Here is a 15,782-nt window from a genome sequence, read left to right on the forward strand (position 1 = left end):
TACCTTTACATTAATTCCTGTACTGTGTAACACCTCCTGCCGGCCAATCCTGATAATAAACCTTTGATCTGTGTTTGTTTTTCATATGGAAATGCGTAGCTTGTGGAAAGTTCGAATGAAGGACCGCTACACTGAACGGATTGTTCCTACGAGGCTGAACTTTTTTTTTTATTGGTTACGCACCTAATACATATTTTATCGTGTAGAAAACAGCTTTTGGCGGAAAAAATTTTGTAACCCCGGCTTCTCACAAGGTGTGTGTTACCAAGGGGTATTTACTACCATCTGAGAACTTTCTTGGCCCATCTTAAACTGATTTCACTAGTCAGCATTATCCTGTGCAGCATTACCACACCTTCCCCTGCCTGGTGCATATTTCAACAACGTAAACAAAGCATGGCCCCAAGAAGCCGAATAGCAGCATCGCAAAACACAACAATAAGAAGTTGACACTGTTCTGAGACAAACGCCTGAGAGCGGTACGGATGACGCGCGACTCTTGTGCGTCCCCCAGGGGGTAAAAATAAATCGGGAGTCTCCCACTAGAGCGCTTCACGATGAGATCGCGGTGCTCGCATGTACGAGACCGTATATGCATTCCACCACGCTTATATTCCATCGTGGTAAGGCGCTGTGAAGAAGAGTTTGCTGGAATCACTTCCACTGGAAGTACGTGAAATTACCTCTTGTCTGAGTTTGGATGTCATCGTGCCACCTTTCTTTAGTGCTACAGTGTTCAGTTCTTCAAGGTACCGAACCGGAAATGTTACGAATTCAGCTCAAGTTCTTGATCAACGCGTTCCATTTAGCTCCGGTTCTGTTCTGGATCGCGAACCGGTACACAAACCAGTTCGGCAAAGTAAACCTGTATCTTCGACATGTTGCTCAGTGCTATACTGACTTCAATGTGCTGAGTTAAAGTACTCCAGGCAGCACTGCTCAAGTTATGCACTCGTAAGTTCATCGTGACATGCATGTATTTCGTCATTTCTCAGATAATTTTCTTTACCTCTGCAGGTACATGTTGTGCCGTGTACGGCACATCCACACGTTTTGTCAAAAGGTGGGAGAATCGGCCCGTTGACAGACACTATGAACAGCGATCGATGTTCTCACAGAAATAGCAGTGAAATGTAGTGAAAATAGCTGCAGTGTGCAAGCATACCACAAAACCCTGCCTTCTTTCGAGAACTGCGTTGCGGGGCAAGCGCGCCGTCCCTGCCTCTTCCCCGTATTTCTTCTATAATCCTGCTCAGAAATGAGATACAGCTTCGTAGAGTATGTCAGGTAACCTTGGCGGCATTACATATCTCGTGCACGATCACATCGACATCAAGGATAAAGAATGGGTGTATCCTGCGCCTCGGTGGGAATAGACGTAAAGCGCAGCTTTTAGTGATGCTTACGCGAAATGTAACAGAGGTGTGCGAACTGAACAGTCTTGATGCAAATGTATTGTAATGGTAACATGATGACGTATATATTTCGATTCATGGCGATGTCCGTGTCACATGGATGGATGAAAATAACTTTATTTTCGTCCTATGCAGGGTTTTGCCACCTACCTATCTTAAAAGCACATCAATGTATTAGAAACAGCAGCGTACGTCTCTGTCCTTTGTGCTGCATGCCAGGCCCACCACTCACACGAGCCGGTTCACGTTACACGTCGTCATTAATGTCAGTGTTGCTAACTTCATAATCTATTTCCACTACCATCAGTTCAAATTAATGCGACATCTGGTCTGAAACGAACGTGCGTGTCGCATTAAAAAAATGTTATAGGGCGTAGTTGTTGATTTTGCAGAACGGTGAGGAGTGTAGGATGATGGCGTACTAGAATAATATTTTATAGTCGGATACAACTTAAGAAGCATTTCCTCCTCAAACGCGAATGCACACAAGCCAGCAGCAATGGGCGCGCGCGCTCCGGACTGACGTCATGAGCCCGAATAACATTGCCGAGCAAGGAGGTTTAAATTATTTATTCGGTTTACTTGGGTTAAGTGAATTTTATTTTAACCTCCTTGTTGCCGAGTGCATGAGCGGGACTAATTCTTCAGCCGCGGAGGCAATCGACTGCCGCGCTTCAGCCGTCAGGGCGGGGCCTCTCCGGACTTGTTAAGTTGTATCCGACTGTCTCAATGCCCCTGGCAAACACGTGGTCAATGGCACCACCAACTCTTGACATGGGACACGATCAGTGGGCAGCTACCAAGACGCACGCCATCTTCCGCGAAGGTTTTGTGACATGTCGTCTTGCCTTGGCTGTTGTCGTAGCGAGGAACCCCTGCTGCATACTGAATGCAGGGCGAGGAAGAGCACGCATCTGCAACGCAGCGAGCGCGGAGCGTCGGCGTCGCGAGGCGAGAGGGCGGGGGGGGGGGGGGGGACTAGAGCCCACATCTGCAACGCAGCGAGCGCCTCCGCGCCATCTAGGGATCTTTCTGATAACTACAGGTGGCTACGACAGCGCCATCTAGTGAACACTCCAAGAACTAGAGGTGGCTACCTACTACTACTACTACATACTACAGAGGAGGGACAGACCCACACCCAAAGGAGCTTCGCCCCTAAAAATGGCCATCATGATGTCCACCCACTTGACTCGCGCAACGCACGCGTCGCCTACACTGCAGGATGAGCCCTTTGTTGTCTGGCAGCTTCAGGGGGATGAAATAGCGTTCTCTTGCATTTTGGCATTTGAAGGCAGCGTCGTTGCATGGAGATGAACGGGGAGTAGAAAAAAAAAGAGAGAGAGCTGTTTTTCTTACGACCGCCGCTGTTGTGAGTGCGCGGAGGCGAGTGCGTCCCAGACCGCACGGGAAATTTTTCGAAGAGGCTATATTTAAAAAGAACAGTGTTTCATAGATGCTTATAATGTGCAGCGCTCGGCCATTTAACTACAGCATAGTCCATCATTTTTGAACTAGTGAATACATGTTGTGTGATTTGTGCAATAACAATGTTTCGACTAAATCGAGGTCGCGAATTGATAGGCTGCATAAAGACATGCTTACTCACTGGCGGGAAACTTTTTTGCTCAAGTAATCTGCTTCGTGCGTTTGATCGGGGACCCGGTCGTTTGTGTAACAAGCAGAATCACTTAGATGAGTCTCCGTTTGAATTAGTCGCCATATAGAGTGCGAAACAGTATTCGCTTATACTATGAATAGCTTTGTGCTGAACCATTAACCGATATTTTCTTCCGTTCAAGTTCGATCCGGCGAAAATTCCGCCTCGGGTGCGGTTTCCGGTTCGGGGTCCGGTTCAATTCAACACCCTGACCTAATCGCGAATTTTACCTCTGCTTATTATTAGAGACAGAAAATGTTTGTCAAATCGTGGAACATCGGAGTGATAAGTCCCGCCGTCGGTTCTCGCATCCTTCACCTCCTTCACAAGAACGCGACCAGCGCTCAACCGAGCCGGGCAAAAGCGCAGGATGGCGGTGAGAGAATGTTTCACATTGAGATCAAACAGGATTTTGCTTTGAGGTTACGGGCTCTGTAAACAGAGCCCGTTGCAATATAAAGTTTCTTTTCTGTAACGTTCCAAGCAAACGTGCACAGCGGTTTTTATCGCAACCATAAGGATCGATGGTCAGTTCAAGACGGCACAGATGAATACTGAGTTCAGGCCGATCGTATATGCATCTCACGAGTGAAGACGGCACAGGTGATTTCTTTCCGTGCGGGAGCATTACTTTGCCGTTGCTGATGAGTTGGATTATGCTGACATATTATGCCTGAAGCAGTTTTCTATAGTATATCCACACGTTTTCTCCTTTCAGCCTCAGTTTCTGTATCTGAGCCACCAGGCGCCCCATTCTGGAAACTATGATGATCCACTTCAGGCGCAGAAGAAGAACGTGCGCAAGTTTCCTTACATCGGCGAACATAACCGGACTGTCTACGCCGGTGAGCGCTCTCTGGCTACTTGTGCTTTTCATGCATTTCACGTGAATGCAATATTTTTTCGAGAGTTTCAAGATACATGTAGGATTAAAATCGTGCTCCCTAAACTGATATATTTTTTCGTGGAGCGGCACGGCAGGTAATATACAAAAATTTAGTGCCGGCATTCACTTCAAAACATAATAATGATATAATTGCTGGGGTTTTGCGTTTCAAAACCACGATATGATTACGAGCGACGCCGTAGTGGAGGGCTCCGGAAATTTTGACCATCTGATGTTCTTGATGTGCACCTAAATCTAAGAACACGGGCCTCTACCATTTAGCCTCCATCGACATGTGGGCGCCGCGGCCGGGTCATCATTCGACCCCGCGACCTTCGGGTCAGCAGTCGACGAGCGCTATAAGCGCGACCAGCACGGCTGGTTTTCGCTTCAAAACAGCCGCGTTCTATAAAGGATGTCGGGAGACCTTTTAAGTTTTACTATTTATTAACATCTATGAAAATTCAATGGACGTGGAGTACAGGCGGGACTTTTGTATTTAGCACTGACAGTCCCCAGTTCCAAATTTTGTCAAATTCACATTTTGAGGCGCCTGTAACAGGCTAATTATCGCTGTGAGCCAGCGGGGCTACTAACTTCGGAACTGAGCAAGACGCTTCCTCGTCAGCACAGGAATTAGGTGCCTCAAGGTCAATTATATTTTTATTTTGCCCGTTTATGTAGCCATTATTTCTGAAATAAACGCACAGTTTCTGGGGCACCTAACCACGCCAATGACGAAGGATGGGTCTGTGTGTGGATGCTGACAGACCTTTACTGGAAGCTTAACCTGGTAACGTGAAGTACCCTCAAATGTAAGTTGAACGAATTATCAAAGGCTGCTTCGCGCACGGAGGTCGATTGAACAGGCTATCGGTGACTTCGATGGACGTTAAGCGACAAAAGGGGCATACCGTTTCATGCTTAGTTTCTACAGCGCAACTGGACGCGGACGGAGAAGGAACACGCAAACACACACAGAGCGCTGTGTGCGTGTTTGCGTGTTCCTTCTCCGTCCGCGTCCAGTTGCGCTGTAGAAACTAAGCATGAACAACCAACTAGCCCGCCAACGCACTTTAGTCAATACCGTTTCAACAACAACAGAAAAATTCTTTTAACGAAAAAGCGGTAGCCACGGAGCAAGTGCCACATGGGACCGTAGGCAGCATTTGATGCAGCGTAGGCATTTTTTCTCCTCTATTCGCGCCACTGAAGACACACATTGGAAGGGGCGAGGGTGACAGCGAGATGAAGGACCGAGATAAAAGATTCACTCACACGTGGCAGCCGCTCTTTCGTAGTTGTTTTTCTTTTTTTTTAAAGACGGTACTATCATTCGGCGACCATCGCAGTCACCGATAGCCTGCTCAATCGACCTTCGTGCGCAGAGCAGCCTTTGATAATTCGTTCAACTTATATTTGAGGGCACTAAAAGCGCCGAGCGTTAGGCGGCAGTCACGCGGAATTTTTTTTTAGTTCGCGCTCTTTAAAGGGGCACTGACATAAAATTTCAAGCTCGAGATGTGTCACAAGAAAATTAGACGACGCAAACCACCGAGAAGAAAAGGCGAAAGGAAAGAGCGTCAACTAACTTTATTCTTGCAAATCCACCGCAATATATACACCATGCCACACATGCGCAATAACACACCACGCGTCACATTCAACAATCGCACTCTCAATGCACGTGCTAGTTCAGAAACCTGTCAAAAAAATCAAATTCAGCTGAACGCAGTACTACCGACGTATCGCTGATACAGATATTTTTTTTTTTCTTTCGAGTGATGTATGCTTCTAGCACCTCTCGCTCAATCACCTCCTTGCTTCTACCTAGAATGGCGATATTGGCAAATCATGCCAGACATCCACACGCGCTGCAGTGCATAGGCAAATGTGCCAAAATATTATTCTTTTGTTATATATGCGTTTGGGGTCCATTGTCGGCCAATGTTCCCGAGGAAAAGTGGATTATCTTTTTGGGGTTTATCGAAGAAATATTCCTCCAACCGTAAATTTCGGCCGACCTCAAGTCGGCCGAAAGTCGACCTCAAGCGCCAGCAGGGATCGACGCTTGGATCTCTATATAGACGCGGTTCAGAAAGATGTCATTCATGCGTACAAGGCGTACAAATCAAGTATGAGTAATATTTCAAAGAAAGGAAGAGAATCACTTCTCGCGTTAAGCAACCGCGCAGATCTCGTCATTAAACCAGCAGACAAAGGGGGAGCGATTGTTATTCAAAATAAATCGGATTACATTGACGAAGGCAAACGACAACTAAATGACAAAATATTCTACAAACATCTCGATTCGGACCCTACAACCGAACGCAAAGAAATAATACTGACAGCTCTGCAGGAGCTTACACGTGAGGGTGCGATCAATCCACAGCTTCGAAAAGCAGTTGTTACGGTACATTCGGCATCGTTTTTACATGCTCCCCAAAATTCATAAGGAGGGAAACCTGGTCGACCAATTATATCAGGAACGGGAACATAACTGAACCTATACCTAGTTATATTGACTCCTTAATCAAAAACATGCATATACCACCCACACATGAGTCTTTTTTGCGCGACACAAACCATTTTCCTCGGGAAATATCGGTCGTAAAATTTTCAGACGGGGCATTTCTGGTAACATTGGACGTTAGACACTCTACACGAATTTACCACATGATGATGGTATAAGGGCACTTGTAGAATCCTATGGCAACCACAACCCTGACGCATATCCAAGCAAAAGAGTAATTGCAAATTTTAACCAGACTTGTCCTCGAACTGAGCAGACTACCTTCAAATCAGCGGCACGGCAATTGGTACAAGAATGGCCCCAAACTACGTTAACATATTCATGCACCAAATAGAGTCCAATTTTCTTTCATCCTGTGATACCAGACCTTCATTCTATAAACGGTACCTATACCACATATTCATGATTTAGACTGATTCAGAAAACGAACTCCTTAAATTCATACAGGCGTTTAACTAAGCACACCCCAGCATTTCTTTTACGCACCCCTACTCTAACATTGAAATAAGCTTCCTTGATGTATAAACATTCGAAGAGAGGATGGTGCGTTGGTCACTACGGACAGGCAACAGTACCTGCACTTCAAAAGCTGCCACCCGCGCCACTGCAAGACCAGCATTCCCTATTCCCAAGCACACAGATTCAGAAGAATCTGCTCTCGCACTGAGGGTTTCCGCAAAAACACCACACGTGTGCGCGAAGTAGCCCTCCATCAAGAATACCCACCAGCTATCATTGATGACGCGACGAAAAAAGCGGAAAATCTGGACTGCCATGCAGACTCTACTACACCAACAAAAAGATGCCGATCAGCAGCGCAAGAAAAATCTTGTATTAACGTTCACAAACAACCCACCGAACAATAATAGGATCTTTAAAAAACACTTTAACATATTGGAACAGAGCAAGCGACTATCTGGAGTAGCATGTCAGGCGAACAGCCAGGTAAACATCTCCAGCTTCATTAAAATATTTATCTCTCTCTATCCAAAATTTTCACTTCCCCTCCGGGTATGGTATACAGGGGGCCAAGAAGTATCAGGGATTGGATTGGATTGGAACGTAGGGACCGACAGAGAATACCTGGCGGCCGCTTCATGGGCCTGCTGGTCGGCGAGAAGCGAGCTTCTGAAGGACGCCTTCCACTTGTGTGAGGTAGAGCCGGGATGAGCGTTTGTGCACTCCCAGAGCATGTGTGTGAGTGTCGCCGTGTGTCCGCACGAGGGGCACGTGTCGCTGAGGTACGCGTCAGGATAGAAAACGTGAAGCCTGGCGAGGTTTGGATATGTGTGCGTTTGCAGTAAGCGTAGGGTTAGCGCCTGCGGCCTGTTAAGTTTCGGATGCGGGGGCGGAAAAATGCGGCGTCCAAGGTAAAAGTGTTTTGTGATGTCGTTATTAGAGCACTGCACGGGCCCGGGCCGGCCCGAAAGCCCGGGCCCGGCCCGGCCCGCGGGCCAGGCCGGGCCGTCCGAAGCGTTTTTCGGCGGGCCCGGGCCGGGCTCGGGCGTGAAAGTGCGGGACCGGGCCGGGCCCGGGCTTGAAGCCGCGGGCCTGGGCCGGGACCGGGCTTGAGGCTGCGGGCCGGGCCGGACTCGGTAAGTCGGGCCTTCGAGCGCACGCGAACGTTATGTATTGCATGGTCTAAGGTATACTGTGCGAAGCTGAAGTGACACGTGCAAAGAGCTGGCTCTTAGTAAAGCTTAGCAATAAAAATAGAAAAACAGTTGAAGTGCTATTTTTTTTTCACCAGTATAGATATAGATTGGCACTGTGTATTTTCAGTAACGTTTCGTCTGCTGGACCAGACTTTGTCAAAGTAACAAGTACACCGTGGTGGGTTTCCTTATAAACACGCCAGATCACGTATATATATATATATATATATATATATATATATATATATATATATATATATATATATATATATATATATATTTTAACAGCACTAACAATGGGCCAGATCACGGTTGTTCCCATAGGAGGAATAAAGATTTCGGTCTTTTATTGTAGGTTGACACATACGGTACATTTCATTTATGTTCCTTGGTATTACGTGCCAAAACCACGATATGATTACGAGGCACGCCGTAGTGGCACCGGATCAATTTCGACCACCTCGAGTTCTCTAACGTGCACCTAAAGATAAGTATATACACGGGTGTTCTTGCATTTCGCCCCCACCAAATTGCGGCCGCCGTGGCCGCGGGAATCGCACCCGCGTCCTAGGACTTAACAGCGAAACAGATTAACCGCTGAGCTACCACCGCAGGCAAAGCAACATTTCGATGCATGTACACACCGAATTTTCAGTCCGATCGCCCGCTACAAAGCGCACGGCATCAGTAATGATCATCATCAACTAATATCCTCTAGCGGGCCCGGGTCGGGTCTGGTCATGAACAAGCGCGCGCTGGATTAGTTTAGTAATGAACGCCCTGGCCGGGCTCGGCCTGGGTTCGGTCATGTACGCCCGGGCCCGGGCCGGGCCCGCGCTTGGAACCACGGGTCCGGGCTGGGCTCGGGCTTCATAAAGCGGACCCGGGCCGGGCCCGGGCCGTAAAATCCGGCCCTTGCAGTGCTCTAGTCGTTATACGTAATGGGTGCGTCCCGGTTGGCTTCTAACTCGGCGAGATGAGGTTTCCCTGTGACGGCGCGGTCGGTAAGCGCGCGCGCTGCGTCATGGGCGATCTCGTTGTGGTTGGACGGGGCGCCCGGCACCCGGCCGAGATGGGCAGAGAACCAGATGAAGGTGTGATGCTTGAGAGTACTCGGATCCACGCTGCGGAGGATGCGTAACGCCTGATCGGAGACGACGCCAGGTTCGAAGGCTTTCATGGCCGCTCTGGAGTCACTGTAGATGACTTCCCGTTTACTGTCGAGCACACTTAAGGCTTAAGAAGTTGAAATACCTCCAGCCACAAATTCTTGGAGGAAACCCGACGTTTCGAGACCGGCTTGGTCTCTTCTTCAGGGGTGACTGTGCTGATCAGGGAGGCTTCGTCGCAGCTTGTTTTTGGCTCCGCCTTTCTCCGCCGGTCTCGAAACGTCGGGTTTCCTCCAAGAATTTGTGGCTGGAGGTATTTCAACTTCTTATTCTTCCACCCAGCCAGACAGACTTCTGTCGAAATGTTTACATTTAACATTTAAGGCTATGGCTACTTGCTCAACTACTTCGGGGTCTCGGGTGAGGATGGTGGCGGAGTTTAGAATCCGCTTCGTGGATGAAACCACGACCGCGGCGAAGGCTCGGTTGTTGCGATAGGCAGCGGCGTCCACGAAAGAGACGTCGTCCGCTTTCACGTCTATACGCTTGAGAAGGGCGGTCGCCCGTGCAAGGCACCTGCCTCTGTTATAGTCGGGGTGTACATTTCGCGGAATGGGATTGGTCGTGATGAGATCTCGGATTTCGCGGGGAACTGGCGTCCACTCTGGGGGGTCCCCGGCCGTCGAGGAGAAGCCAAGCTCGTGCAGAATATGGCGGCCCGCCTTGGTGGTCCTGAGTCGGAGCAACTGCGCCCGTTCCTGAGCCTCGGCGATCTCTTCGAGCGTGTTGTGCACGCCGAGCTCGAGGAGTTTCTCCGTGGAAGTGCTGATAGGGAGGCCGAGGGCTCTTTTAACGACCTTTCGAATAAGGGCGTTCAGTTTATCGCGCTCAGTACGTAGCCATTTGTGCATGGCAGCGACGTACGTGAAATTGCACAGAACAAACGCGTGTACGAGACGCATCAAGTTGTCTTCTTTCAGGCCGTGGTGCCAGTTGGCCACTCTACGTACAAGCCGTATGGCGTTACCAGTCCTAGTCTTGAGCTTCTGCACCGTTTGGGTATTGATTCCGCGGCACTCGATGATCATGCCCAGGACCCTAATGGAGTCTACCCTGGGGACTGCACGACCATCTCTGGTGTGGAGGATGATGTTGCGTTCGGCCGGGGGTTGCCATCCTTTGGGCTTTGCGCCACGGCGTTTGGGCAGGTATATCAACAGCTCCGACTTCGCGGGGGAGCACTTGAGACCGGTGTGTTCGAGGTAGGATTCGGTGGTTTCGATGGCCTCCTGTAGGGTGGACTCGATGAAGCCATCCGACCCTGTGGAGCACCATATGGTTACATCGTCCGCGTAGATTGTGTGGTTCAACCCCTCGATTTTTGAGAGTTGTTCGGAGAGACCGATCATCACGAGGTTGAAGAGCGTCGGTGAGATGACGGATCCCTGGGGTGTGCCTCGCTGTCCGAGCTCGACTTCTTCCGACACCAGGTCTCCTGCGCAGAGGACGGCTCTGCGCCCAGTGAGGAAGGAGCGGACAAAGTCGTAAAACCGACGCCCCAGCCCGAGGTTTGCGATCGCCTTCAAAATGGACGAGAGTGCGATGTTATCGAAGGCTTAAGAGTATACGTTGTTGGGCTAGTTGGTTCATAATCTTCAAAATTGGCTAGCGCGAAAATCGACAAGGACTAAGAAGGACACCTGTACGTCAGTGCTCCTTCTTAGTCCTTGTCGATTTTCGCGCTAGCCAATTTTGAAGGTTATCGAAGGCCTTTTCTAAATCGAGGCCGAGTATGGCACGGGTGTCCTGAGTGTTTCCTCCGTCGAGAATCTAATGCTTTAAATGTAGCATAGCGTCTTGAGTGGATAGTCCTGGCCGGAAGCCAATCATGTGGTGTGGGAGGCAATCGTGATCTTCGAGGTATCGACCGACCCTGTTGAGGACGACGTGTTCAGCCACCTTGGCCACGCATGACGTGAGCGAGATGGGACGCAGGTGATCTAGGCTCGGCAAGTATCAGGGATCATTTAATAAATTCAAAGATGGGTACAAGGCTTCAAACCGGGTGTCGCCCATGCGGAAAAGGAAGATGCAAAGTATGCAAACACATGCAGACAACAACGGTGGCGGAAAGCCCACACTCAAATTTTAAGCGCAGGATAAGTGGTGCACTCGACTGCGACTCAAGCAACGTCATATACCTTTTGGAATGTGGGATAAGCAACACGCAATACGTAGGCCAGACAGACACGCCTTTTAGAATTAGGTTCAACAACCATCGGTCGCATGTACTTTCCCTGCCCGGCATTCCGCTTTCTAAACATATCGCATTGAAAGATCGCAACTTTGACGGTATCAAGGTTACACTCTTGGAAAACAATTTTCGAACAACCAGAGAACGGGAACAACGTGAATCTTACTTTATCTACAAATTCAACACGATAACATATATATAAATGAACACCCAAGCACCAGCTCCGCATTATACGATCATTAAAATGCGCAAACGCCATTCTTTAATCAGTCCCCGGCCCCTTGCCGCTCACTGCGAGAATAATAACGTTTTGAATGATACCACTCCTTGGTGCAGCTGTAAGGTTATGCGTGCCACTGTCTAGGATTCATTTGCCGCTTCAATCACAGCCGGCATGCACAGGTAAGTGGTACCGGACGTCGTACAGTGTAGTGCATACGTCGCATAGCACTGTACTTAAACTGTCGTTACACTAACAAGCGTTTACTTCATTTTTTCCCTTTAGTAAAGGGGAAAAAATGGAGTAAACGCTTGTGATTCCACTCCTGCGCCAACTGCGCCAAAGTGCGCCAAATTGAATTTGCTGCGCCATCCTGATAAAATAAACGTAAATTGCGCCAAACTGCACCAGAGTCTCGTGTTTTAGGGGTGTCTGTCACCGGCAATCGCGCCGCCGGCGCGTCAAAACATGTGCAGCTTGATCTTGGGACCGCGAAAGTCACAACGAAGGACTAAAAATTATACCGCTGCATAAACAGCGCTCGCGCGTGCGTCCCGATCCGTGACGCCATGATTGGCGCCGACGCAGCTTCCGTTGTGCAAGTCTGCTCGACGACAAAATGCATCCTCCGCAGAAGCTCGTGACACCTAGGCCAATTGGTAGCGTGAAAGTGCGGCGGCGAATCATCGGCGGACGTCGTCTGTTCCAGAGAAGCTGTTGATAGCTCGTTTCAGGAGTCACACTGCACGTAATTGAAGCAATGTTCAGTAAGAACTAGACGCGTGCCGTTAGAATGTCTGTCACTCCTGTTTCTGGACATCGCGGAATGAAATCTGGGAAAACTAGCATTATAGATATCTAGAGCAATGTCGAATCTCCCGTGCTTCACATCCATGGAACAGCATCCGTGAACAGTGGGAACGCGTTGACACCTTTCATCAAATATACTTTATCCCTGGATATTCATCCAGCGGAGTTTTTTTCGTAGTTTTCTTCCACTAGCACATCCGGGCTTGTAATCGCTCTTGCGGTAATAACCCCTGAAAGGTCCTTCCCTTTTGAGCTCGTGAGTGTTAGAACTTAGGACCCCAATTCAAATATTTTGCCTGTTCGACTTTCAAGTGTCGTCTCATTAATAAAAAAATGCCTCCTGGTTGGAGCAGCTGCAATTCTGCGCTAATTTGCGCAGCTGTCAGTAGCGGGCCCGTCGCTGACGGCCCTGGCGTCGGAAGCGGCTCTTGTGAAGCGGCACTCTGAAGCGGCTACGGTTATACGTCCACCCCTCGCTTTCCGGGGAGCTGACGGTTAAAATTTGTTGCGTTTAAAGGCGAAGCAGTGAATGCGATAGCAACAAATTATATTGTTAAATGAAGTAAGCCTAGCAGCAACTCATTTGGATCCGATCTTGCGTAACTCAACAGGATGCAGATTTAAAAGGATACGGCTGCTTCAGGGACCAAAGTAGTTTTCGTGCTTTGAGTTCTCAATACGTGAAGTAAGCGGTTGCGAGCGCAGCAAGTTTACGGCCCGTCTCCTGATGCCCGTCGAGATAGCACGCGCGCTACCGCGCCCTTCGAGCGACGCAGCACCCCCTCCCCCCTCTGTCTCCACTCACGTCCCTTCATGCTCCTTACGAAAGACGGGCAGGGCGTTTCCTATCTGCCTAGGGAGCAATCGACGGCAGGCCTCGCGCGCAGGGTGATGTCATCGCATGCGCCCTCCGTGCGACGGAGACGGCCGGCTCGTTTCGTGTCCGCGGCTCTCGCCAGCGCTCGCGAGTTTTTACTCGCGGGTAGAACATACAACGCGCGGGGTGATGTTATCAATTTAAATTTTAAACTGATAATGACGGCAACGGCTACGCCAAAAACCCGTCTAGAGTGTGCATATAATTGTTATATCAATAAGCAGAAACAAATATTTATGGCAGCTTCGGACTAGCGATGCCAAGCCTGAAGAAAGAGCGGAGCTTTCCTTGTTTCTCCTTACTTGTTAACTTTTTTTCTTTCTCTCTGTTTCTTGGATAGCGTTTCTGTATCGGTAATTTCTTTCTATTTCGTTCTTCCCCTCTCTGTTTGCCTTTCGCGCTCTTTCTGTCCTTCTTTCTCTCGCCTTCCTCTCTCTCCCTCTATCACTTCCTCTTTCTTTCTATCTCATTTCTCTCTTTCCGGTTCTTTCCCTCTATTTCTTTCAGTCTTGCTCTGTCTTCTCTATCTCTTTCTCGTGCCGCTTTTCTTTTTCCTCTCTATGCCTTTTTCTGCCTTTCTACCTTTTTGTGTCTTTATTCCCTTTATTTCTCTTAATTCTCCGTTTTTCTATCGCTTTCATTCTCTTTCCTTTTCTGTTCTCTTTCGCGTGTTTCACGCGCTCCACTTAGCCGAGCAGAGTTTTCGTTTAACGCTCGCACCTGCTGTACTCGGTGGTAGGGCTTGCCCAATTCCTGTCGCGCATTCCCACCCGAAGAGTTTTGCACGACAGGGCAGAAATTAGCCTCAACAGCTTCACTGCTAAAATACGAGGAGCCATTGCGCTCTGTGAGGGGGAAGACCGCGAAGCTGTTCAGCGCACGGCACAGGTATGACATGGTGGACGCCAGTTTGGAATGTAAGGCGAGGTTGCTAACGGCCAGGCTGTTCACGCTCAACAGGCATTATTCTTTGCACTGCTCTCTAGAGGGCACTAGGGAATGTCCTAGCCGTAGACAGCTTACCTTTAAAAGGAAAACCAAGTTTGTTAAATCATGCGTAGTCCCCCGTAGAGCACTGCACGGGCCCGGCCCGGCCCGCGGGCCGGGCCGGGTCGTCCGAAGCGTTTTCCGGCGGGCCCGGGCTGGGCTCGGGCTTGAAAGTGCGGGCCCGGGCCGGGCCCGGGCTTGAAGCCGCGGTCCTGGGCCGGGCCCGGGCTTGAGGCTGCGGACCGGGCCGGACTCCGACCCGCTCATTAAAAGGCGTAAGTCGAGCCTTCGAGCACACGCGAATGTTATGCATTCCATGTTCTAAGGTATACTGTGCGAAGCTGAAGTGACACGTGTATATATATATATATATATATATATATATATATATATATATATATATATATATATATATATATATATATATATATATATATATATATATATATATTAACAGCACTGACAATGGGCCAGATCACGGTTCTTCCCATGGGAGATTTCGGTCTTTTATTCGAGGTTGACACATACGATACCTTTCATTTATATTCCTTGGTATTACGTGCCAAAACCACGATATGATTACGAGGCACGCCGTAGTGGCACCGGATCAATTTCGACCACCTCGAGTTCTCTAACGTGCACCTAAAGATAAGTATATACACGGGTGTTCTTGCATTTCGCCCCCACCAAATTGCGGCCGCCGTGGCCGCGGGAATCGCACCCGCGTCCTAGGACTTAACAGCGAAACAGCTTAACCGCTGAGCTACCACCGTGGGCAAGGCAATATTTCGATGCATGTACAAACCAGATTTTCCGTCCGATCGCACGGACGGAAAGCGCAGGGCATCATTAATAATCATCATCAACAACTAATATCCTCTAGTAGACCCGGGTCGGGCCTGGTCATGAACAAGTGCGCCCTGGATTAGTTTAGTAATGAACGCCCGGGCCCGGGCTTGGAACGACGGGCCCGCGCCGGGCTCGGGCTGGGTACGGTCAAGTACGCCCGGGCCCGGGCCGGGCTCGGGCTGGGTTCGGTCATGTACGCCCGGGCCTGGGCCGGGCCCGCGCTTGGAACCACGGGCCCGGGCTGGGCTCGGGCTTCATAAAGCGGGCCCGGGCCGGGCCTGGGCCGTAAAATCCGGCCGGTGCAGTGCTCTAGTCCCCCGTTGAATGCAATTTCGGACACTTTCGCGGATGCTCGGCTTAACGCAGATGTCCATCTTCCAGGCAATTCGGCGCATGCGCAAGCGATTGTCTTGAAGCACTGCGAGAGTGCTCTTGCTACAGCAGAGAGAGGCCTCAGAGAGGGGGAAAGGAGTGTCGGAAGAAGTTTGCTTTCTGAGCCCAGCTAAGTGACGTGATGTTGCGCCCAG

The 15,782-nt window shown here is 49.5% G+C and overlaps 1 protein-coding gene across 3 annotated transcripts in view; it reads left to right on the forward strand.

Moving 5' to 3' along the window:
• Positions 1-15,782, forward strand: part of LOC119388257 (arylsulfatase B) — a 113,611-nt gene that overhangs the window by 38,527 nt on the left and 59,302 nt on the right. For all 3 annotated transcript variants that reach the window (XM_037655928.2, XM_049413886.1, XM_049413887.1), the window contains one exon: positions 3,794-3,920. In XM_037655928.2, the coding sequence (XP_037511856.1) occupies positions 3,794-3,920 (127 nt within the window). The remainder of the gene's footprint in view (positions 1-3,793; positions 3,921-15,782) is intronic.

The sequence above is a fragment of the Rhipicephalus sanguineus genome, chromosome 3, assembly GCF_013339695.2.
Source record: "Rhipicephalus sanguineus isolate Rsan-2018 chromosome 3, BIME_Rsan_1.4, whole genome shotgun sequence".
NCBI classification, from domain to species: domain Eukaryota; kingdom Metazoa; phylum Arthropoda; class Arachnida; order Ixodida; family Ixodidae; genus Rhipicephalus; species Rhipicephalus sanguineus.